Source organism: Oncorhynchus tshawytscha, linkage group LG12 (assembly GCF_018296145.1).
Source record: "Oncorhynchus tshawytscha isolate Ot180627B linkage group LG12, Otsh_v2.0, whole genome shotgun sequence".
In the NCBI taxonomy this organism is placed as follows: domain Eukaryota; kingdom Metazoa; phylum Chordata; class Actinopteri; order Salmoniformes; family Salmonidae; genus Oncorhynchus; species Oncorhynchus tshawytscha.
In genome coordinates, this window is record NC_056440.1 from 55,962,896 (window position 1) to 55,988,337 (window position 25,442).

The 25,442-nt window shown below is 40.0% G+C and overlaps 1 protein-coding gene across 3 annotated transcripts in view; it reads right to left on the minus strand.

The window, feature by feature from the left end:
* Window positions 1-5,005: 5,005 nt before the first annotated feature.
* The window catches only part of luzp2 (leucine zipper protein 2), a 157,660-nt gene continuing 137,223 nt past the window's right edge, over window positions 5,006-25,442 (minus strand). The window contains exons 9-12 of one of the 3 annotated variants that reach the window (XM_024399159.2): window positions 24,614-24,781; window positions 20,807-20,914; window positions 13,025-13,099; window positions 5,009-6,639 (exon numbers count right to left, since the gene is read on the minus strand). In XM_024399159.2, the coding sequence (XP_024254927.1) occupies window positions 6,535-6,639; window positions 13,025-13,099; window positions 20,807-20,914; window positions 24,614-24,781 (456 nt within the window). In that variant the 3' untranslated portion in view covers window positions 5,009-6,534. Of the gene's footprint in view, window positions 6,640-13,024; window positions 13,100-20,806; window positions 20,915-24,613; window positions 24,782-25,442 lie in introns of all 3 variants that reach the window. The other 2 variants (XM_024399161.2, XM_024399160.2) reach the window with 2 other exon arrangements.

The following is a 25,442-nucleotide window of genomic DNA, read 5'->3' on the forward strand; positions in this document are numbered from 1 at the left end:
TGTCCCCATGTGCAGTTCCAAACCATAGTTTGGCATTTTCATGGCGGTTTTGGAGTAGTGGCTTCTTCCTTGCTGAGTGGCATTTCAGGTTATGTCGATATAGGACTCGTTTTTACTGTGGATATAGATACTTTTGTACCTGTTTCCTCCAGCACCTTCACAAAGTCCTTTGCTGTTGTTCTGGGATTGATCTGCACTTTTCGCACCAAAGTATCTCTAGGAGACAGAATGCTTCTCCTTCCTGAGCGGTATGAAGGCTGCGTGGTCCCATGGTGTTTATACTTGTGTACTATTGTTTGTACAGATGAACATGGTACCTTCAGGCGTTTGGAAATTGCTTCCAAGGATGAACCAGACTTGTGGAGGTCTACAATTTTGTTTCTGAGGTCTTGTCTGATTTCTTTTCATTTTCCCATGATGTTAAGCAAAGAGGCACTGAGTTTGAAGGTAGGCCTTGAAATACATCCACAGGTACACCTCCAATTGACTCATATGTTGTCAATTAGCATCAGAAGCTTGTAAAGCCATGACATAATTTTCTGTAATTTTCAAAGCTTTTTAAAGTCATAGTCAACTTAGTGTATGTAAACTTCTGATCCACTGGAATTGTGATACAGTGAATTATAAGTGAAATAATCTGTCTGTAAACAATTGTTGGAAAAATTACTTGTCATGCGCAAAGTAGATGTCATAACTGACTTTCCAAAACTATAGTTTGTTAACAAGAAATTTGTGGAGTGGTTGAAAAAACGAGTTTTAATGACTCCAACCTAAGTCTATGTAAACTTCCGACTTCAACTGTATTTGCTTCCCTATCAGGAGCGGGACTCTTCACGAAGATAGACCTAGTGCAAGCTTACTTACAAATGGAAATTGAGGAATCGTCATAATAGTTTTTGACAATCAACAGACAAAGGCTTATTCTCATACAACCATCTTGTTTTCGGGATAGCCTCAGTACCAGTCAACTAGCAAAGCAATGGACCAAGTGCTTCAGGGGATATCAGATACCACTACTCCCGAGAGGCGCAGGGGTCTAAGGCACTGAATCTCAGTGCAAGAGGTGTCACTGCAGTCCCTGCATTGAATCCATGCATGCAACGTCTGAGCAGGGGACCATTGTTTGCTTATGGCCCCCACCCCACAGAGGGTGTGCCCGAGTGAAACATGCCAGTGAGATGTTTCGCTCTGGGGCACCCCCTCCGCGGCAAGGGGCAATAAGCTTTGACCAGTGGCCCTGACCAGAGAGAAATAAAGGGCTTTCTCTACTGCCCTGCCTCGGATTTGTTTCCTGTTGTTCGCTAGCGATAGCAAAGATTATCTATTATATTGACAAGATATATTGACAATACATGTCCTCAAAGGGAGGAGACGAGGACAGGTGGGACCATTCTAACCAATGAGAGGGCAGATATGTGTGTGAACCACAGGCACAACTAAGTTGTTTTTCTCAAAGATACCGAATGCCACGTGCGTCCATATATATCAGTACATTTGTAACAACCTAAACATGAATCTGTTTGATGAAATAAGCCTCACGTAATTTGACACACTCTCATAGACCTCCATGCAAAATGGTCTGCTTACCTCATGGGGACAGATTTTGGGTGGAGATAATACTCCATGGTGGTAGCCAGTCATAATGATGCACAAGCTTGGTCTATTTTAAACATTACCGTCCATAAAATTATGCCAGCTGATTCATGATTTCGACTGGCTGAGAAACGCTGCATGCCTGTCTGTCTCGTCCTGACTCCCGACACATTCATTACTATGGCACAGGCTGGAGATCGAATTTGAATATCGAAACAATGTTGCAAATGTCGGAGAGACAGACAGGAAGGTTTATACAAGTCTCTGCTGTTGAAAACTAAATGTCAGTCTCAAAGAAATGTGAGATAATGTCTAGATGCTTTTATATAGTGGAGATCAAGTTTATAAATGCCTGGCTGGGCTGATAAGACAGTGGATTATGCAGTCAGATGGAGCAGAGTAAATATGCATTTTAATGTCATAGATTTAGCCGGTGGTAACTTGTGGAATAGACACCGTCTGGAATGTGGTTTTAACCAATCAACTTTCAGGATTAGATTTACCCGTTGTATAAAAAGGTAGAAAACATGACGCCGCCATTTAAATCCCTGTAAGGATACTGACGAGTTCAATCAGATTTCTTTGAAAATGTAATAAAATTGTTTGAATTGGTAAACTGTCATTTTTACAAACCTGCCAAATGTTTTTGACTAAACTACAGTATGATTCTCAAAGTACAATAACTCTTCCTCTCTAGCAAAACACATGGAGAGAAATCAAAGCGATACTAATTGGACAAATTGAAGGGAAAAGTTCAACATGCTTCATTACCTTTCACAACCTTTGTTTTGCCATGCCTAGGGAAATGCACACCACAAATCCACACACATACAATTTGAACTGCTGTTAACGTGAACAAGTGGGAGTAGATAGTGAATGTATGGTACACCCACCTAACCATCCTCCCAATTGAATCGTTTGCCCTCTCAGTGCATTAAGCATAGCTTTAAAAAACTGGGAATAAATAGTGGATGAAGTCAGCAATCTCGACACACTCTCCGGCACACTATGTTCAAAGATTTTGCAATTGCTCATGCGCGCCTAGTTTGAGTATCAACTGACAGCTGAAATACAAAAAAAAGGAGCTGGGGGAAGCTGTGTAATTAATGTGAGTGTTTAATTGGGTTGTGTGTCTAGTGTACCGAATGCTATTCACACGGATATTACCGCTGACCTTCAATATCTAATGCGGGCATCCCTTCAATTTTCTATTGTGTAAGGAACTTAAAATCTTCATGATTGGCTTGAAAGATTCTTGAACAGCGTTTGTCATTTTGACAGTTGGCTGTCTGCCAGATACAATACTGCCACATACATTGTGGGGACTCTTATCTTGAAGTGGCACCGTAAAGTCTCCTCAATACAAATGTGTTTCATTACAAAAAGTAGTTATGGTGTAATTATTACATAGTACCCACAACAGTCATACCTGTTTTCAGTTTGTGTAATTACACTTTTGTATGAACACATATTGCATTGCATTGATGTCATAAACGTGTGTATAGGTGGCAGGGAAGTCAGGCGCAGGAGAATCGAACTTGGTAAAATGGAGTAGTTTAATAACTTAAAAACATAGCTCCAAAACCATGACAATAAATCAAAACAAAGTGGGTACGAGGACCAGTCGCGCACCAATACAAACAACACGATAAAATGAACAACAAACAATCTCTGACAACAGAGGGTTAAATACACAACAGGTAATGAATGGGATTGGAACCAGGTGTGTAGGAAGACAAGACAAAACCAATGGAAAATGAAAAATGGATCAATGATGGCTAGAAGACCGGTGACGTCGACCGCACCACCTGAACAAGAAGAGGCATTTACTACAATTGTGTCTGAGCAACCACCTAAAATTACATTGCTAAGCCTTGTTTATACATCGTTTGTCCTGATCTTGCCCACATTCTGATTGTACCCACATTTTCCAAAATATGTTTACACAGTGTCTGCATTGTGACCACATTTCCTGTTCCCTCCCTGTATGCAAGTTATTTGACAGTTATTCTTTCAAAATAATATTATTTATTTAAAGACACATATTGATGCCATAAGTCAATGGTGCCACCTGTCAAAGATTTAATGATGATTTTAAATGGTTTCACTGTCCAGATCCGTCTACACTTGTAAGACATAATGAGTGACTGACTTCCTCCGGAGGTGGTCAAGACCAAATCACAATCAGACCACAACTAGTCTTTTAATTGTCTACACTTGTCTGAAAATGTGGGCACAATCAGAATGTGGACAAGATCAGGACTAAATATGAATGTTAGAACCAGAACAGGGCATAAGATCACTCAATGTTCAATCTCTGTTATTGTGCATGCTGGAAACTGGAATACGAGGTACTATGGTACAGTATGTAACAATTTGTTATGTAACTACCACATTAGTACATAGATATGGGGAGTGACCCAAAAGTAAAATCTGAATGTGCTACTTTTGTTTAGCGTCTAATTACATGACATACTGATTGCAGCTCTTGTTTCCTTAGAAACGACATAGTTACACCAGCACTGCCTCTGCCCACGGCACTCGTGGAATCCTTTTCCAGCCAAATCATGGGGAGGAACCCTTGTTGCTTTGTTGGAAAGCTATCCACTAGACCCCTGGGATATGCTATAACCTGCCACAAAGAAGGATTAGAGGACCAAAAAGAGTTGTACACCTGTCATCCCATATTTTCCTGCTCGGTCACACTCGGATCCTGCTGACTGTACCAAATATCACAGGGAAAGGGATAAAAAAAAGTATTTTAAAAAGATGTGATACAGTAGGCCTACTGTGTCCAGTATCACAATTACTTACACAATTACTTACTAACTAACTATATACTTACTTATACATACTGTCACATTCCCAACATTTTTGGGGGCTCTCAGCAGATAAAGGGAACTAATCAATAAGTTACTGATAACCAGTAACCTGGTGGGGGGGCAAGACCAAGTTTGGGAAACCCTAGGTGAGGTAGGAAACAAACAAAGCCTGTAACACATAACTTACGTACTTATGTATCATAATGTTTAATGTCATTGCTATTTGAATGATGAATGTATTTTCTATATTACATGTAATTGACAAGTCCTCATCAGCTGTATGCCGATTTAAAAATGTATTCGGGACCCACTCCTAAATTACACAGTAGTTCACGACACTGCTATTGAAATATCTAGGTTGCTTATAAAGGTGTGTAATTAAAATCATGTAAAATTACACACCTTTTGACATTCATAACACATCTGTTGTGTATCATTCTACTTCATTTCAAGTGACGCACATACATTCATAACAGATCCGTGATGCTGTTGTATCATGTCAACAAGAGACTCCCCACAATCTGTTCACTTTGTTTTTAAATTACCCCCCCAAAAAAAAAAACGATATTTAAATGGTATTCCTAATGATTAATAGCTCTAGCTTCCTTGCTGTCTTGTTTTGATTCATTTGAGAAAGTCAAATAGGGTATCTGGCGCAAGTTGTCGCTAATGTCATTGGTCATGGATATGCTAAAAAAGGCGATGATGGTAGCCCTATAACGGTAGCGGCATTAGCATATTATAAGCAGTATTTTTATGAATCATTACGTTCCAGTTATATTAAGCGGCCAAACATAGCCTAGCTAATAAAAAAAATCACACCAAGACTGATTAAATACTTGACTGCTTTACTTTTCTTTTTAACTCTGCTCCTTTATAAAGTCTGGAATAATTACTAGCTGCCCTCCTTTGAGATTTCTTCCATAATGAATTAGTATGCAACTGCCAATGCTGGAGTGAACATAACTTGAATAAAAATATATCTTTTGGTGTACAGCGACAAAAGAGTAAGTATTTGCTTTAATGACAACGGTTGGTTTTGTTTTAACCTCACACAAAACAACGAAAAAAATATCAGTTGCAGTGTTTTCTTCAGGTCCTTCTTTATGTTTCATTGACCTTATGCCATAACATTATAAATACCCTTGGCCTAAAAAATAGTATATAGTAACTACTGTGATGCCTAGTTGAATTTTCTGTAATTAACACGTCATTTGTTATACACATATTATATTGGCAAGCAAACTGAAATACATTGTTTGATTCTCCCCGTACATTTCCGACTACCTATACTGCAATTACACTGCACTTACAAGGGTGTGATACATTTTTTACGGAAGTGGTATAAAGTCTACATTTTGTAAATAGTTCTTCACACTATAGGTTAAAAATAGACCAGTCGATTCGTTTTCTCCACAAATATCCATTTAATCTTCACAAATTTACTGAAAATCACAGTTTATTGAAAGAAAGGTCAAATAACACAGATCAATGTAGCTAGGAGTAACTACTCAGTGCATGGCACATTCTCAGGGAGACGACTCATTGTGAGTCTTTGGCTCTTCACCTCTAGCATGTTAAAGGCAGAAAGAGCTCTGAAATATTAAATGTTGAAAGAAGTTGGCCAGCCAACTTGAGAGCCTATATACTTTAAAATATGGAGGAGATAGTAAATTAACCTTGCTACAATGAGTGACAAACCATATTTGTAAGTTTGGTGTTACAGCAGTTTTTGTTAATGGGACTACTTATATTACAGAATATCATGACCTCACCAGTGCAAAGGGATTTATTTAGAAATAACACACATTTACTGTAGAAAGTAGTGTCCTCGCTCTGAAAAAAAACAACAATGAACAATCATAAAACAAGTTACCAATGCCATTGCTACCTTTTAAAAGAAGTCTAGAATGCATGCCATGTTATTATGCAGGTTTTCAATCGAAAAATTTAAACATTTCACGGTTGAGAAGTTTGTTTTCGTCCAACAATTCCTGTGTCTCTTTTGCAAACTGTGTGTGTGTGTGTGCGTGTGTGTGTGTGTTGGCACAAGTATGTGCTCTGAAAAAGATCTCCAGGTAACGCAGGTGTTCTGCATCTCCAATGACATCCCATCCATTCAGTTGTTTTTGTGTAGTTTCGTGTTTTTGCTGCCTCCCTCTACTTCCTCCCTGCCATCTGAGGGCTTTGCATTTGATTTTCCAATCTGCGCTGCAGGCCTTTGCTGTTGACAATACAAAAGACAAGAATGTATAGCTCATAAACAACAGCGGCAGAGTAACAGAGAAACAACAGGCTACTGTACAGAAACAATACTGGATTGATGACAGCAGTACTAACAATACAGCAGTATTACTTTAACAATACTGCAATCCTACTTCACACTCATGTTGATTAGCCTATCCCTTTTACTGGAAATATACACTCCACATACACTTAGGTCTGGGACAATACCAGTGTTGCAATATATATTTTGTTCCATGGCAAAATAGAAAACTTGAAGCTGTCCTTTAAAAAGCTGCTGTATGTCAAATATTGTGTGATTATAACTACGTTTCCATCCACAGTTTTTAAGTAAAATCATACTATATATATATATATTTTTTTTTTACAGCTGTGATAGAAACAGGTAGTTTCGGTACAATTTAATAAATGCAGACAGATAATTTGAGATTAAATGTGTGTCGGTTAAATTAATTATGCGAGAAATGCTGGTGGAAACACTTTTATGTACAAATATTGATATAATAACAAAAGTTGAGCTTTAAACAAAATGTATGTTATTTTTCATTTTTTAAACAACTAATTGGCCAACATTAGTTACATTTTTGAATTCCATTTCATTTTTTTTCTGAACTGAATGCGCAGTTTCTCTAGAGATGAATTAGATCAAGCCCGAACTGTGCAATGTGGTAGGGGGTTGTAGTTTCCAACAGGCTAATATTCTACATACAGTACCAGACAAAAGTTTGGACACACATACTCATTCAAGTGTTTATTTTTTATTTTTACTATTTTCTACATTGTAGTAAAATAGTGAAGACATCAAAACTATGAAATAACACATATGGAATCATGTAGTAACCAAAAAAGTGTTAAACAAATCAAAATGTATTTTATATTTGAGATTCTTCCAATAGCCACCCTTTGCCTTGACAGATTTGCACACTCTTGGCGTTCTCTCAACCAACTTCACCTGGAATGCTTTTCCAACCGTCTTGAAGGAGTTTCCACATATGCTGAGCACTTGTTGGCTGCTTTTCCTTCACTCTGCGGTCCAACTCATCCCAAACCATCTCAATTGGGTTGAGTTCGGGAGATTGTGGAGGCCAGGTCATCTGATGCAGCACTCCATCATTCTCCTTCTTGGTCAAATAGCCCTTACACAGCCTTGAAATCTAAATAAATCACAGCAAAGCACCATCACACCTCCTCCATGCTTCACGGTGGGAACCACACATGCAGAGATCATCCGTTCACCTACTTTGCATCTCACAAAGACACAACGGTTGGAACCAAAATATTTTACATTTGGACTCATCAGACCAAAGGACAGATTTCCACCGGCCTAATGTCCATTGCTCGTATTTCTTGGCCCAAGCAAGTCTCTTCGTTTTATTGGTGTCCTTTAGTAGTGGTTTCTTTGCAGAAATTCGACCATGAAGGCCTGATTCATGCAGTCTCATCTGAACAGTTGATGTCGAGATGTGTCTGTTACTTGAACTCTGTGAATCATTTATTTGGGCTGCAATTTCTGAAGCTGGTAACTCTAACTCTAACTCTCTTATCCTCTGCAGCAGAGGTACCTCTGGGTCTTCCTTTCCTGTGGTGGTCCTCATGGGAGACAGTTTCATCATAGCGCTTGAAGGTTTTTGGGACTGCACTTGAAGAAACTTTCAAAGTTCTTGAAATGTTCCGGATTGACTGACCTTCATGTCTTAAAGTAATGATGGACTGTAGTTTCTCTTTGCTTATTAGAGCTGTTCTTGCCATAATATAGACTTGGTCTTTTACCAAATAGGGCTATCTTCTGTATACCCCCCACCTCGTCACAACACAACTGATTGGCTCAATCACATTAAGAAGGAAAGAGATTTGACAAATTAACTTTTAACAAGACACACCTGTTAATTGAAATGCATTCCAGTTGACTACCTCATGAAGCAGTTTGAGAGAATTCCAAGAGTGTAAAGCTGTCATCAAAGCAAAGGGTGGCTACTATGTAGAATCTCAAATATAAAATATATGTCACAATATATAGATCACATCCAGCTGTGATTGGGAGTCCCATAGGGCGGCACACAAATGGCCCAGTGTCGCCGGGGTAGGCTGTCATTGTAAATAAAACTTTGTTCTTAACTGACTTGTCTAGTTATGTAAAGGTTAAAAAAAATAAAAAATTGCTGGATACCTTGAGGCTTCTGCATCACACTTTCTGTCAGTGGCCAAGCCTTTCATTGTCTGAAGTAAAGCCAATACAAACAAACAACATATACAGTGGGGCGATAAAGTATTTAGTCAGCCACCAATTGTGCAAGGTCTCCCACTTAAAAAGATGAGAGAGGCCTGTAATTTTCATCATAGGTACACTTCAACTATGACAGACAAAATGAGAAAAAAAAATCCAGAAAATCACATTGTAGGATTTTTATTGAATTTATTTGCAAATTATGGTGGAAAATAAGTATTTGGTCAATAACAAAAGTGTATCTCAATAATTTGTTATATACCCTTTGTTGGCAATGACAGAGGTCAAACGTTTTCTGTAAGTCTTCACAAGGTTTTCACACACTGTTGCTGGTATTTTGGCCCATTCCTCCATGCAGATCTCCTCTAGAGCAGTGATGTTTCTGATGTTGAGGGAGAGGTTGTGGTCCTGGCACCACTGACCTCCTCTTTATAGGCGGTCTCATCATTGTTGATGATCAGGCCTACCAACATCATGTCATCAACAAACGTAATGATGGTGTTGGAGTCGTGCCCCAGTGTTAAGGGTCAGCGTGGCGGATGTGTTGTTACCTACACTCACCTCCTGGGGGTGACCTGTTAGTGTTCAGTCCCAGGATCCTGAGCTTATTGATGAGCTTGGAGGACATTATGGTATTGAATGCTGAGCTGTAGTCAATGAACAGCATTCTCACATAGGTTAAGGTTGGAGAAGGCATTGTGGAGTGCAATAGAGATTGCATCATCTGTGAATCCTTTGGGGTGGTATGGAGTGGGGTGATGGTGTTGATGTGAGCTATGACCAGCCTTTCAAAGCATTTCATGGCTACAGATGTGAGTGCTATGGGCGATAGTCATTTAGACAAGTTACCTTGGCGTTGTTGAGCACAGGGACTATGGTGGTCTGCTTGAAACATGTATTGTAGGTATTACAGAATGGGTCAGGGAGATGTTGAAAATGTCAGTGAAGACGCCTGACCAGCTGGTCAGTGTATGCTCTGAGTACGCATCCTGGTAATCTGTCTGGCCCCGTGGTCTTGTGAATGTTAACCTGTTTAACACTTTGGCTACGGCGAGCGAGATCCGAGATTAATCCGGAACTGCTGTTCTCTCATGCATGGTTTCAGTGTTGCTTACCCCGAAGCAAGCATAGAAGGAATTTCGCTCATCTGGTAAGCTTGTGTCACTGGGCAGCTTGTGGTTGGGTTTCTTTTTGTAATCCGTGGTCGGTTTTAAGGCCTGCCACAGCCGACGAGCATTAGATCCGACTTAGTAGAATTTGATCTTAGTCCTGTATTGATAGCTCGTCGAAGATCGTAGCAGGATTTCTTATAAGCGTCCGGATTTGAGTCCTGCTCCTTGAAAGTGGCAACTTTAGCCTTTAGCTCAGTGCGGATGTTTTTGGTTGGGATATGTACGTATGATCACTGTGTGGACGACTTCGTCAATGCACTTATTAATGAAGCCGGTGACTGATGTGGTAAATTCCTCAATGCTATTGGATGAATCCCAGAACTTATTCCAGTCTGTGCTAGTGAAACAGTCCTGTAGCTTAGCATCCTCTTTATCGGACCACTTCAGTATTGAGCACGCCACTGGTGTTTCCTGTTAGAGTTTTTTGCTTGTAAGCAGGAATCAGGAGGATAGCTTTATGGTCTGCTTTACCAAAGGGAGGGGGAGGGAGGGCCTTTAGTGCATTTCTGTATGTGTACTAAAGGTGATCTACAATTTCGTTGCCTCTAGTTGCACATGTGACATTCTGGTAAAAATGAGTTAAGACGTATTTCAGTTTCCCTGCATTAAAATGACCAGCCACGAGAAGCGCCACCTCTGGATATGTATGTATTTTATCCATGTCCTTGTTCTGACACGACTCCAGGGAACATAGGATAGTCTTCAACAGAGCTCGTGCAGTTTCTTCTCTAGTGAGTCTATATTGGCCAACAAAAACAGAGGATATGGCAGTCTAGATGCTCGCCGACGTAGTGTAATCATGACGCCGCCGCTTCCTCTTTCAAGACCTGGGGATCATAACGTCCAGAGCTGCTGACTTACTGAATTCAAAATCTTTCTCTAAATTGAGGTTAGTGATTCTGCTCTGATGTCCAGAAGCTGTTTTCGATCATAAGGAAATGATGCAAAGAAAGTTAAAATCATCATTAAAAAAACATAATAACACAAAATAAACGCAGAATTGGTTAGGAGCGTGTACATCTTTAGGCTACATTTATCCTGTCACCTTTAGTGATGAACAAACTAAAATCCGTTTATCAAGCAAAACACACCCTGAAAGAAATATACATGTTAGAACAAAAAATACAAAATCGTGTTATTCTCAGTGTTTTTGAATGGTGACTACCCAACATGGCAGTGGAATTTAGGTTGACGTAAGGTCTCTTTCGCTCCCTCAGTCAGGCAGTTGAGTATCACATGCTCTGGGTGGCTGGCTGCCACATGGCCTTATCAGTGAGGGATCAGCCCCTTTGTGAGCACCTCTCCCTTATAATCAGTCAATTTGACAATGACCACAGGAGGGAGAAAGCACTGGGCCTTTGCTATTCCAAAGCTTTCCCGTGACCTAATAATATTGTCATGTTCATTCCATTCAACCTTTTCTCGTCCCAGGTTCGTCTCTATTATAATATAATCTCTTTTACCAGGGACCCTGGTAAAAGACTCATAAGGTTAAGAATGAGGTTAAAGAATAAACACTCGTTTGAATGTGGGTGGTATTACATAGATCATACTGTAGGCACGGTATAGGTATTAGCCATTTCCCCTGCAAATGGTTATAGAATCGATGGCAGCTGATCCTATTTCAGCGTGACAGAGATGGAGAAATCTCACTTAAAATGCATGACAGCGGCTCAGTTACACAGTGTTATACTACATTCCAATGGGATCTGTTTCGCTGTACCATCTGCCACGTCCAAACAGGTGTGACACTGCTTCCTTATGATTGAGTGAGCCAGGCTTGGATTTGTTTGGCAGAGCGCAATACAATCAATATCACAGTTCAGTAGATTGTGGTGGTATTTGCTGTAACAACGTGTATGTGCATGCAATGTATTAATTTCACCAAAATATCCCACACAGCCCACATTGTTATTCCCATGGGGAGAAATGCAAGAGGCACCTTGTAGAACGGTCACTTAGAAATGTCTTTGTTTTTAAAAAGAAAAGCACATTTTTGGGTCCATTAAAATAACGTAAAATTGATCAGAAATACAGTGCAGACATTGTTAATGTTGAAAATGACCATTGTAGCTGGAAACGGCAGACTTTTTATGGAATATCTACATAGGCGTACAGAGGCCCATTATCAGCAACCATCACTCATGTGTTCCAATGTCACGTTGTGTTAGCTAATCCAAGTTTATAATTTTAAAAGGCTAATCGATCATTAGAAAACCCTTTTGCAATTATGTTAGCACAGCTGAAAACTGATGTCCTGATTAAAAAAGCAATAAAACTGGCCTTCTTTAGACTAGTTGAGTATCTGGAGCATCAGTATTTGTGGATTCGATTACAGGCTCAAAATGTCCAGAAACAAAGACCTTTCTTCTGAAACTCGTCAGTCTTGTTCTGAGAAATGAAGGCTATTCCATGCGAGAAATTGCCAAGAAACTGAAGATCTCGTACAATGCTGTGTACTACTCCCTTCACAGAACAGCGCAAACTGGCTCTATCCAGAATAGAAAGAGGAGTGGGAGGCCCCAGTGCACAACTGAGCAAGAGGACAAGTACATTAGAGTGTCTAGTTTGAGAAACAGATGCCTCACAAGTCCTCACCTGGCATCTTCATTAAATAGTACCCGCAAAACACCAGTCTCAACGTCAACAGTGAAGAGGCAACTCCGGGATGCCGGCCTTCTAGGCAGAGTTCCTTTGTCCTGTGTTTGTGTTCTTTTGCCGATCTTAATCTTTTCTTTTTATTGGCCAGTCCGAGATATGGCTTTTTCTTTGCAACTCTGCCTAGAAGGCCAGCATCCCGGGCTCCCACTCCTCTTTCTATTCTGGTTAGAGACAGTTAACAATGTTTACACTGTATTTCTGATCAATTTGATGTTATTTAATGGACCAAAAATGATATTTTCTTTCGAAAATAAGGACATTTCTAAGTCACCCCAAACTTTTAAACGGTAGTGTATATAAATGCTAACCTTCTGTTCAAGCAGCTTTTTACTGTCGGGAGAGGATTCTGTCTCCGTCTGGTTTTGGAAGCAACCCCCGCCAATCTGTTGTGATACAAAGAAACACAAACTTAAATGTATTTCTTTATTTGACGGGGACAGTACACATTAATCAAAATGTCATTGTAAATCTATGTAACTGTACCAGAGTTAGCTAAAGAGATCAATTTCAGAAGGCCTGAACAAACAAGCTGGTCTAATGAAAATGCATGAGGTGAAAATAACTATTATACTGCAGATTAAAACAATTTTCACGGTGTGTGTCCATGCATTCATGCGTGAAAGTCATACAAGGACATCATTAGCGCCAGCGTGACTATTTCAAAGACCAACTTCAATAAACAGAGGCGGGATCCAGATCTCTCACAACCTGCATCCTTTCATTGAAAGTAGAATCTAACATTTCCCTTTGAACAGAACTACTTTACTCATTACACCTACAGTGCTGTACTGTGGCTAAACGACCACAGATAATATAAAGACATACACCATAATCTCTGTTTCTACCCTCCAGTGTGGGTCTTGGTAAATAGTATTTGAATGATGTGAATGCCCCATTGTTTTTTGCTTTCGTGGACGGTTACCACAGAATTCATATAGTTCAGTGGCAGTTACATTTGCGAGTACTCCTCAGTTTACAAACACAAATGTTATGGGCTCTTGTGGCCCATCTCTTGGTGGCGGAGAGAAAAGAATTGCGGTTTTAATGTTAATGTCCTGCAATTCTACACATTTTACCATGGGGCGTAGAGATAATGTTGCAGTTTTATAGCACATTTTCTGCAATTCTACACATTGTTTCATGGGCCAGAGAGAAAATGTTGCAGTTTAAAAATTAATTGAATGCAATTCTACTCATTTTTGCCATGGGGCGGAGAGAAAACGTTGCAGTTTTATGTCATGTGTGCTCCCTCTCTGGCCTCTAGGTCACCAGGCTGCTCGTTATGGCGCACACCTGTCACCATCGTTACGCGCACCTGCGCGTCATCAGATTCACCTAGCCTCCATCACTTCCCTGATTACCTTCCCTATATATGCCACTCCCTTTGGTTCCTTCCCCCAGGCGTTATTGTTTCTGTTTCTTGTCTCCGTGCTGTTAGTGGTTCTTATTATGTTCTGTTTATTTTATTAAAAACACTCACTCCCCGACTCTCAGCGCACATTGTTACATTTTAAAGCAAATTTCCTGCAATTCGACACATTTGGCCATGACTTATGTCATGTTAATATGCTACATGTGTCTGAGTATGCATGCCCAGTCAGTAATTCAGCCATGATTACGACCAGGTTTAGATACCGGGCTAAACTAACTTACCTAGCAATCTATAAAATGTTAGTTGACGTGGGCTAATTGAGTGACTGTCAGTGACTGACATAACTACAGGAAAACTGCTGATGCACTACCAAATGTCAAAATTGCACCTTCGAGAACTTGGGACCAATGTTCCCTCAAATGTCTTTTGTCACTGAGCAAATGTCAGGTCTGCTGAGCGCAAAGTTGAATCTTGTGAAAATTCTGTGTGAGTTTACTGTGAACATTGATGATGTACCCGCTTTGATGTACTGTTTTAACAGCCGCTACAGTAGCAGCCAATGTGTGGTGTTCCATGAGACTTGAAACAAACATGCAGGGCTTGACATTAACCTGTTTATCCACCTGGAGGTGACTGAACATTTTGTTGTGTTGATAGATCCACTTTACAAAATAAAATGTATTATTATTCCCATATCATTATTAGACAGAATTAGACAAATTATGCTACCCACTGCCTATTGGCTACTTAGCTTAAAAAACGCATGAGATGAAAATAACTATTATACTACAGATTAAAACAAATTTCACGGTGTGTGTCCATGCATTCATGCGCAAAAGTCATATAAGGACATCATTAGCGCCAGCGTGAATATTTCAAAGACCAACAATAAACAGAGGCGGGATCCAGGTCTCTCACAACCTGCATCCTTTCATTGTTGGATGAAAGTAGAATCCAACATTTCCCTTTGAACACCAGTGAATAGATGTGCCAAGCTTATAGAGACATACTCCAAGAGACTGGCAGCTGTAATTGCCGCAAAAGGTATGTCAGCATGCTCAAGTTCTATATTTTGTGTTATTTCTTGTTTGTTTCACAATAAAACATATGTTGTATCTTCAAAGTGGTAGTTTTTGTGTAAATCAAATGATACAAACCCCCCCAAAAATGTATTTTAATTCCAGGTTTGCAAGGTAACAAAATAGGAAAAATGCGAAGGGGGGTGAATACTTCACAAGCCACTGCATTTATTTGTTTTCACCATAAACAGCTTACATTATGGCCATTCAAGTAATTGAAAAAGAGCACATGATATATATGATATAAATAATGGGACTACAATGTTCTATCTGAAAAAAAAAAATGTATCGTTTGAGTCCTAGATCTCAGAACAGTTTTGTGATGTCTTCCTCTTTCATGACTCAATAAGTATATCACCTTATATCACAATTATTTTTGATTGATAACCATCATTGTGTGATTGGATTGGATTGCAAATAGAACCTTAAAACACCCAGTAACATTTTTTTTGCGCGGATAGAACTTTGATGTAAAAAAATATATATTTGTAAATTGACTTTAAATATCTCACATTTAAAGGGCCACCTAAAGAGCAACTCTATGTGAATAACTTATTTCTGATCAAAATGTCAGATAGAAACTTATAGTCTCAAAGTCACGCATTGTGTATTCTACTATTCTTACAGTAATACTGACTTGTATTTATTTTATTTTTGGGAGCCCGAAGCCGCATAAATGGACTCCTTTCAGGAAACTAGGTGTATGTCGCATGTCACTACTTCACAGGAGAGGCATTTGAACGTAAACATATTTAAAAAAAATCTAAATTAGTTTTTGGACAGAAATGCCTTCTGGAACATGTGAACTTTCATATGCCTTTATAACAAACTTATATGCCATCTGTAAATACAAATAAATTGTTAAATTACGAGCCTAGTTGGTTTAGCCATTAAAATAACAAAATTCATCAAAAATACAGTGTAGACATCGTTAATGTTGTAAATGACTATTGTAGCTGGAACACAGGAGTGATGGTTGTTGATAAGGGGCCTCTGTACACCAATGTAGATTTTCCATGAAAAATCTGCCGTTTCCAGCTACAATAGTCACGCTAGCTAACGTTACATGTATGATCTATGAAGCAATATTATTAGTATCTCAGAAAGCGATTTGCATTGCTAGTTATAGCCTAATGTTAGCCTAGTTGGTTAAATTGAGTTACCTTCAGATTCATGCATGGTAGTAATGTTATAAGTTGGGCACTGCATCACTACAAACACCCTGGTTCGAATCCAGGCTGTATCACAACCGGCCGTGATTGAGAGTCCCATAGGATGGCACACAATTGGCCCAGTGTCGTCCGGGTTTTAACGGTGTAGGCCGTCATTGTAAATAAGAATATGTTCTCAACTGACTTGCCTAGTTAAATAACATTTTTTTAAATAAAATAACAAAAGACTCCTGTGCACTCCTGTGACAAATAAATGTTGATTTTATTTGATATTGTGTGTGTTAACCAGAGACAGTAATGCAAAGAACAACATGACCTGCCCCAGAGTCAAATTAGGATATATAGTTAGGCCAAAGAGACAGTGACTAAGTTCAAAAAGTCCCCATTAGAATGTCCTGCTTATATTTTGTCACACGTAGAACCGTAAGCAATTTTCTGTAATTAGTTCACCATTAACTTGTAAATAATGATCTTGTTGTGAGTTTATTTTCCTGTACTAATGAATAAAAATGTGCTAAAGTTAAGACGTTGTCAGCTATGATATCGTCATTATTTGAACTGGCTAGCCAGCTTACTTAACATTAGATAGCTAGCTAGCTAGCTAGCAAGCTACAAACTAACCAAAACAATGTTTAGAAAGTTGCTTTTAGTTGCCTGGTTTGCTAGATTGACATATCCTAAAATAATGTTTAAATGGATGGGTTTGTTGATGTTAAAATATATCAGTTATGTTATTTTGGACCACCAGGCATGTCGGTAGACATATAGTATACCAAAAAACATTCAAGGGCCATTTTCTCAAAAGTGGGGTTACAAGTTTATTAACTTTCAAAGCAGAATTACTTTCCCATTTCCCCTCAACCGTAGTGTATGATATACCATTTTCTAGCTCTGAGTAAAGACTTTAATCCAATGTAAAAAACACAATTTCATTTTTTTCTACATACTGTGTATTCGGAAAGTACTCAGACCTCTTCTTTTTCCACATTTTGTTGCATTACAGCCTTATTCTAAAATTGATTAAAAAAATATTTGTCTTCCCTCAATCTACACACAATACATCATAGTGATAAAGTGAAAACAGGTTTTTTGACATTTTTGCAAATGTATTAAAAATAAAAAACAGAAAAATCTTATTTACATAAGTATTGAAACCCTTTGCTATGAGACTCAATATTGAGCTCAGGTACATCCTGTTTCCACTGATCATCCTTGAGATGTTTCTACAACTTGATTGGAGTCCACCTGTGGTAAATTCAATTGATTGAACATGATTTGGAAAGGCACACACCTGTCTACATAAGGTCACATAGCTAACAGTGCATGTCAGAGAAAAAACCAAGCCATGAGGTCAAAGGAACCAGATGGTCACTCTGGGGGACTCCAAAGTTTCTCTGCGGAGATGGGAGAATCTTCCAGAAGGACAACCATCTCTGCACCAATCAGGCCTTTGTGTTAGAGTGTAGAGTCCTACCCAAGAAGACTCTAGGTTGTAATCGCTACCAAAGGTGATTCAACAAAGTACTGAATAATGGTCTGAATATGTGAATGTGATATTTCAACTTTTTATTTTTAATAACTTTGCAAAAACGTCTAAAAACGTGTTTTTGCTTTGTCATGATGGGGTATTGTATGCAGATTGATGAGAGGGGGAAAAACAATTGAATCCATTTTAGAATATCGCTGTCATGTAACAAAATGTGGAAAAAGTCAAGGGGTCTGAATACTTTCTGAATGCACTGTAGGACCAAATCCAGGTGGTTGGTCACAAATGAAAAAACACAAGGTGATAGAAGGTTATGGGAAGTTGCATTTCACCTACTGTAGTAATGTAAGTGAGTACAAATACATCTTATGATATTACCTGTGTGCAGAAGTTTGAGCCCTATAATTTCTAAGCAAACAGCTGGAGGCATCTTTCTCCTATAGAGCTTCATTTTTATGGAATGGTCTGCCTACCCATGTGAGAGACGCAGACTCGGTCTCAACCTTTAAGTCTTTATTGAAGACTCATCTCTTCAGTAGGTTCTATGATTGAGTGTAGTCTGGCCCAGGAGTGTGAAGGTGAACGGAAAGGCACTGGAGCAACGAACCGCCCTTGCTGTCTCTGCCTGGCCGGTTCCCCTTTCTCCACTGGGATTCTCTGCCTCTAACCCTATTTCAGGGGCTGAGTCACTGGCTTACTGGTGCTCTTCCATGCTGTCCCTAGCAGGGGTGTGTCACTTGAGTGGGTTGAGACACTGACCTGATCTTCCTGTCTGGGTTGGCACCCCCCTTGGGTTGTGCCGTGGCAGAGATCTTTGTGGGCTATACTCGGCCTAGTCTCAGGATGGTACGTTGGTGGTTGAAGCTATCCCTCTAGTGGTGTGGGTGCTGTGGCAACGTGGGTGGGGTTATATCCTGCCTATTTTGCCCTGTCTGGGGGTATCGTCGGATGGGGCCACAGTCTCTCCCGACCCCTCCTATCTCAGTATTTATGCTGCAGTATTTTATGTGTCGGGGGGCTAGGGTCAGTCTGTTATATCTGGAGTATTTCTCCTGTCTTATCCGGTGTCCTGTGTATATTTAAGTATGCTCTCTCTAATTCTCTCTTTCTTTCTTTCCTTTCTTTCCTTCCTTTCTTTCCTTTCTCTCTCTAGGAGGACCGGAGCCCTAGGACCATGCCTCAGGACTACCTGGCCTGATGACTCCTTGCTGTTCCCAGTCCACCTGGCCATGCTGCTGCTCCAGTTTCAACTGTTCTGCCTGCGGCTATGGAACCCTGACCTTTTCACCGGATGTGCTACCTGTCCCAGACCTGCTCTCTAGAGACAGCAGGAGCGGTAGAGATACTCTGAATGATCGGCTATGAAAAGCCAACTGACATTTACTCCTGAGGTGCTGACCTGTTGCACCCTCGACATCCACTGTGATTATTATTATTTGACCCTGCTGGTCATCTATGAACATTTTAACATCTTGGCCATGTTCTGTTATAATCTCCATCCGGCACAGCCAGAAGAGGACTGGCCACCCCTCATAGCCTGGTTCCTCACTAGGTTTCTTCCTAGGTTCTGGCCTTTCTATAGAGTTTTTCCTAGCCACCATGCTTCTACACCTGCATTGCTTGCTGTTTGGGGTTTTAAGCTGAGTTTCTGTACAGCACTTTGAGATATCAGCTGATGTAAGAAGGGCTTTATAAATACATTTGATTTGAGCACTCTGCAGAAATATTGTAAACACTCATCGCTTCACTGAAAACATCACAGAACTTGGTGAATTAATTGTCTGTTTGGATAAACATGATGTGCAAAAATGTTTATTGCTCAAGGCTTCTTTAGCTGTAAAACTATGTTGGGATGCATGTTCTTAAGCTCGAACTTTGACTGGTTAGAAGGATCCTAAAAAGAGTACACGGTTGTTTCAGAACACCATTTTGCAATCCCCAAGCTCATTCATTTTGTATGATACAGGAATAATACAAGTGCTAACGGTGGTCGGTGAAGCTGCCTATGAAGAGGAGATTTAAGGATTGCAGTAAAACAATTCCTAAATGTGAACATTGTAAGAGAACACATGATAACACTTTCTATGAGGCGCGGGGCACACACACACACACGCGATGCCTTATAAATCCATTTATCATGCCTTGATGTACACTTACAGCGCATTATAACGGTTGTTATAAACTGTCCTCATTTCTAATCTCTCTTCCCTCTCTCCATTTCATCCAATCGCACAGTGGAAGAAAAGTAGAACTTGACGGTGTCTGTGGGGGACAGGTCTCTTTGCGTGCAGGATTTCCACTTTTACGGGCCCGCCAAAAATGATATCATCAATAACACGACAGGAGCGAACATTGTTTTTGGCACACGGGATCTCTTTTTGACACGTTTCTCCATAGAGGGTCATTTAGTCTCTGGAAAGGATCCCTCTGGACAGTGCACTGTCTCTCCCCAGCATCCCCCCCGCCTCATTTCTGTAATGGTTATTGATAACCACATGTCAAGGAGAACCTTCCTCCCTGGAACTGTCCCTTCCCTGCCGCCCAATCCAATAGAGTCGGGGCAGTCGTAATTTGGCTTCCTCGTCCACGGATCATAACCATACTAATAAAAATGGCTTGAGTTTGTTTGTTTGTGTCTTCAGCGAAGACCGGCTGTGTATTTCTGGTGTAGCTGTGTATTTCTGGTTTCTTGAAAATACAAACATTCACAACAAATTATTTTTCTCCAATTTCTCCAATGACACTGAAAGCCTGGCCCAAGCCTCACAGACTAGTTGTTGATTGACCCAGATCCTGTGATCTGAAATTAGCCACAGTGCGGGTGTAACACTGTGCAACGGAAAGACGTTTTGGGGTAAAAGTTGCCAGTGATCCATAATGACTGAAGGATTAAAATGAATTTAATGAACAGATGAACCTGCTGGATTGGGGCCTGAGGGTCACAAATATGCTATTACAGATTAATTAGTCCAAAGGTTCACCTTTTCCATCTGGCAGTCCTTGACTCCGGGACTACTGTCTCTCCTCATTACCCCAATGTTCGCAGGCGATTTACTGGCTGTGATGATTCTCTGAACTTTCGGGATATCCTGCGAGAAAGAAGTGCAGGAGAGAAAAGGAAATTCTAAAAATGGAAGGTGGAACATGACAGGTATGGATAAGATTGGTATAAGTCATGACACACAGTGCCTCTCTGTTGAAATAGATCATGACAAGAGATTTGGTACTGAGGTGCATTTAAAGTGGTTTGTTTTTCATTGAACTGGACAGAGCTGAGCATTTTATTTTGCTTATACCACAGCTACTTTCCAGAAAAAGAAAAAGACAGATTTTTTATTTTTATTTTGAATTTGCCTCTTGAAGTGACCTATTTCAAAGTACGTATCATGAATTATTTCAGTTCTTTTTGACAGAATCCGTCAGGGCCAGGACAATTCAATGGAACAGCGATGGGGTATGAGTGCATGCTGAAATAGTTTTCTGCTCACAACGGTCCTGCTACTCAAGGGACACAAGAGATGTCATGTCTTTAGAAATTCATGCATGGATGGCTGGCCTGGAGAGTTCATTTTCTGTTCTCTTAACAGCTCTCACAGCACATAGATCTTACCAGAAATATTAACAAAAACATCTAGAACATTTAAAATAGACAGAAATATGCAAATTGCAGAGATCTTACCCAATTCAACCAAAACATTTAAATAAGTTCTCAATACTTCACTCTGCAGTGTCATGGCTTGTTGCTCATTTCCCTTTCAATCCGCATTAATTATTCCTGTCCATCTCATGGACTTCGTTAAAAGAGAAATTTTAAGTCATTCAAATGAATGTTGCATATTTTAAGAGATCGAATGCGTTCTGATCATAGCAATACTTCTCTACACTGTAAAAAAAGGACAAAAACAAACTCACTGATTTCAGCTGGAGAAACCATCAACAAGTCAAAAGGGAAGTTTAGAGAGGAATCCAGCAAATGAATATCCAGCTGTTTCTTTAGGCAGTAAATTACTGCCTCAAGCATTCCACAGAATCCACATTCCACACATCATCTTCCTTTACTTGGTTGAAAATTGCATGCTATCACCACCACATGACTTGGCTTCCTCCCTCGGCCTGTTAAATATGAAGAGACTTCCACCCTGATCTTGCTGATCCCGGCAACCTCTCACTAATGAATCTTTCACCAACAGGGGATTGTGTCTGCAGCCAAAGACTGGAGTCTTATCCAGTAATTGTTGTCTAGTGGAGCTTAAGGCCCATTACGTTTAGAAACTCAAACACCAAACATGATGCTGAGAGGGTAGCTGGTACACACAAATATCCCAGCACTTATCCACTTTGGAATCCAAAGACAGAAAGTGGGTTTTAGCATAAGAGTGCTTATATAAGCATTATATTTTGTAAAGCTGTAGAGGAAATAATGGTAGCCCTTCAAACCTTTCTCATTTCAATGATGTAATTTCATATTGCTTTCTGTGCAAATTAATTGTACCTTTTAAATCACAGACAATAATGGCCCTTGTCAGGCTAGTCAGGCATACTAACACATATCAGCCTGTCCAGCAGAATGTTTTTAGTAGCTATTCATTTCTATTAAATACCTAATAGATAACCAAATATGCAACGGAAACTGGGCCACAAAAGGGCTGATGGAATACATTTGGTTACATTTGTAAGAGGCCCACTTGCCTTAGAATATTGAGCCCATTCGAGTTGTCCTCCCGCAAAAGGAGGCGAAATGTGGATCAAATCAAATCAAATCAAATGTGGGGTGGTGTTAACGTTTGTCAGTGGTCCCCAGTTTTTGTCCATCTTTGACAGTGATTTATATTAGATGTGGGCCCCTTTACATTGAACAGAAAGCGAAAAACAGATGGGCAGGTCTAGTTGTCTTTACAGTGAGGAGAACCATCTTTGATTCACCCCGCAGACAGTATCCGTGGATACAGCAGCGGATGGCCATAGTGAGTGCTCAGGATGGAGTGGAGCTATCTGTATGCTAATCAAGTGAGAAGTAAACACTTGGTTTGCATAAGCAGATCCCTAGCACCCGTATGTATGTTTTCCCTCAGTTGTCTTTCCTTTTGTCAGATCCCCCCCAACCTCAACCCCCACACAACTCCCTTAATTTGGCTTGGAACATGAGACGACGCCCAGAACATTTCACTCATATCGGCTGTAATAGAGTCATCTTCTGCCATTGTGAACATTGACTATAGTTTATAACTTTGGAGATAAAGTCTCCATTACATCTTTTGCTTTATGTGATGCTTCCGTGTGGAGGGGTATTGGAGCGTTCTCTGAAAGAGCTGTAAAGTCCTCTGGGTGGCACATAGCTAACGTCAAGGCTCTTAGCTTGACACCCAACACACAGAGAGGCAGAATGACTTCCGACTGCATCAGGGATTAAAGCCTCTTTTTGAAACAGGATTGCTCACTAGGATCAAGGCCAATAAGAAACCGCAATGGAGCTGTGATTGACTTCGAAAATTCTGATTTTGATATGACTGCAGTAGTTGACTGATATGACCTGTGATTAGGTCCGACATGACTTTGCACAGCGTATAATTGAAGTGAATGGGATGTAGAAGACGTGGATGTCAATTATGGCAGTCCCCCGCACCTCTCTGATTCAGAGGGTTTGGGTTAAATGCCGAAGACACAGTTCAGTTGACTAGGTACCCCCTTTTCCCTTTAGTTCAGAACAGATGAATGTGACGGAAGAATTGAGCTCAATTTCGGTTTCATTTGAAAAAGTACAGTCAATGAGAGGGAGGCCGTAAATCTTGAAATAAAAAATCTGTGCCCTCAAAGGGTTCATCCTCTTGGCAACGCTGCTGACAAACTTTTCTACATATCCTTGGGCAGAGTGAGTAAGACACAAACCTTCATTTACACTCTTTATGAGGTAAATCACTTTTCTATTTACTGTGGAAAGCTACTAATGATAAGCTACTCATCATCTAGAAACCTGCTCCATTACAATTCCTATGTTTATTTATTTATCATCCATTTTTGGGTGGGTGGAGGATGTTGAGGCCTATGTCTTGTGACAGTACCTACTCAACTAATCAGAGTGACAGCCAGGTGTCAGCATAACAAATCAGCTGTCAATCCTGTAAGCTAGTTGCTAATAGCGCCCCTCAAAATAAATCCTTACTGATCTTCTCTATAAATCACTCACGACATATCCAACTTCGAGTTATTGTGGCCTGTAGGTGTTTCACTGTGCACTCTGTCATGGTGACCGTTTTGACTGAAAATGTGCATATAGAGGTTCCCCAGGTTAGTCCTCCATAGATATAATCCTGTTTTCAATAGATAACCTTCCCCTTACCACTGTCACCCTTGGTTTGCTCCCAGGGGATTAAGTCATTTTGTTAAGTGCTCTACGAAGATGACTTTGAAAGACATTCAACAAAGAATGTGTCACATTTAATTACGGTTTTTATTGAAAACAAGTGCCGATAGCACACCCTTACATTTCAAATAATTGGGTCTTATATTCCTGGCAATAGAGTGTGAAGAGTAACATAAATTACACAAAAGCCTGCTGTATTTGGACATGTTATTATTTTGAACAACTTCTGCAATCCTATTTGCCCGACTATTGTCTTTAGTAGTAATTATGTTCGGAAAGACTCCTCCACAGGGAGTGACACTGGGTGCATTCGATTGAGAAATCGGTACTTTGCTCTGTGGTCGTCACCCCCTATAATCTGCTGCAATGTTTATGTTGCTGTTTCTCTTAACTGGCGGGAGTTGCATGGGGTCAGAATGTGCATTACCTTGGCGTGTGGCTGCTGAAAGGTGACTCTGGAGCTGTTGACGAGTGAGGAGTATCTGAACAAGTTGGTGGGGGTGGCGGGGAACCTGTGGCTGCTGGTGGGCTGGTTGTGCAGAACAGCAGAGAAGCAGATGTGCACTGTGTCCTTCAGTGCCTTCAACTGAGACTCCTGTTCCAAGCAACAGAAGCAAACAGATATGAGTCTTTGACCATCCATCCATGTAACAGCAAATAACAATCACTGGGGCTTCCCTTTCTACATTAATCTGACAATTCCCTCAATTACACACCAATTATTGTATATCCACCCATTGATAAAATGTAACCGTTATCAAATCACATTATATTGATCGCATGCGCCGAAAACAACAGGTGTAGACTTTACCGTGAAATGCTTACTTATGAGTCAATTCCCAAAAACGCAGTTAAAAAGATATTTGCGAAATAAAAACAGAAATAGTAACACAATAAAATAACAATAACAAGGCTATATACAGGGAGTATCAGTACCGGGTCAATGTGCCGGGGTACGAGGTAGTTGAGGTAATACAGCATGAACATGTACAGTTGAAGTCGGAAGTTTACATACACCTTAGCCAAATACATTTAAACTCAGTTTTTCACAATTCCTAACATTTAATTAGAGTAAAAATTCCCCTTCTTAGGTCAGTTAGGATCACCACTTTATTTTAAGAATGAGAAATGTCAGAACAATAGTAGAGAGAATGATTTATTTCAGCTTTTATTTCTTTCATCACATTCCCAGTGGGTCAGAAGTTTACATACACTCAATTAGGATTTGGCAGCTTTGCCTTTAAATTGTTTAACTT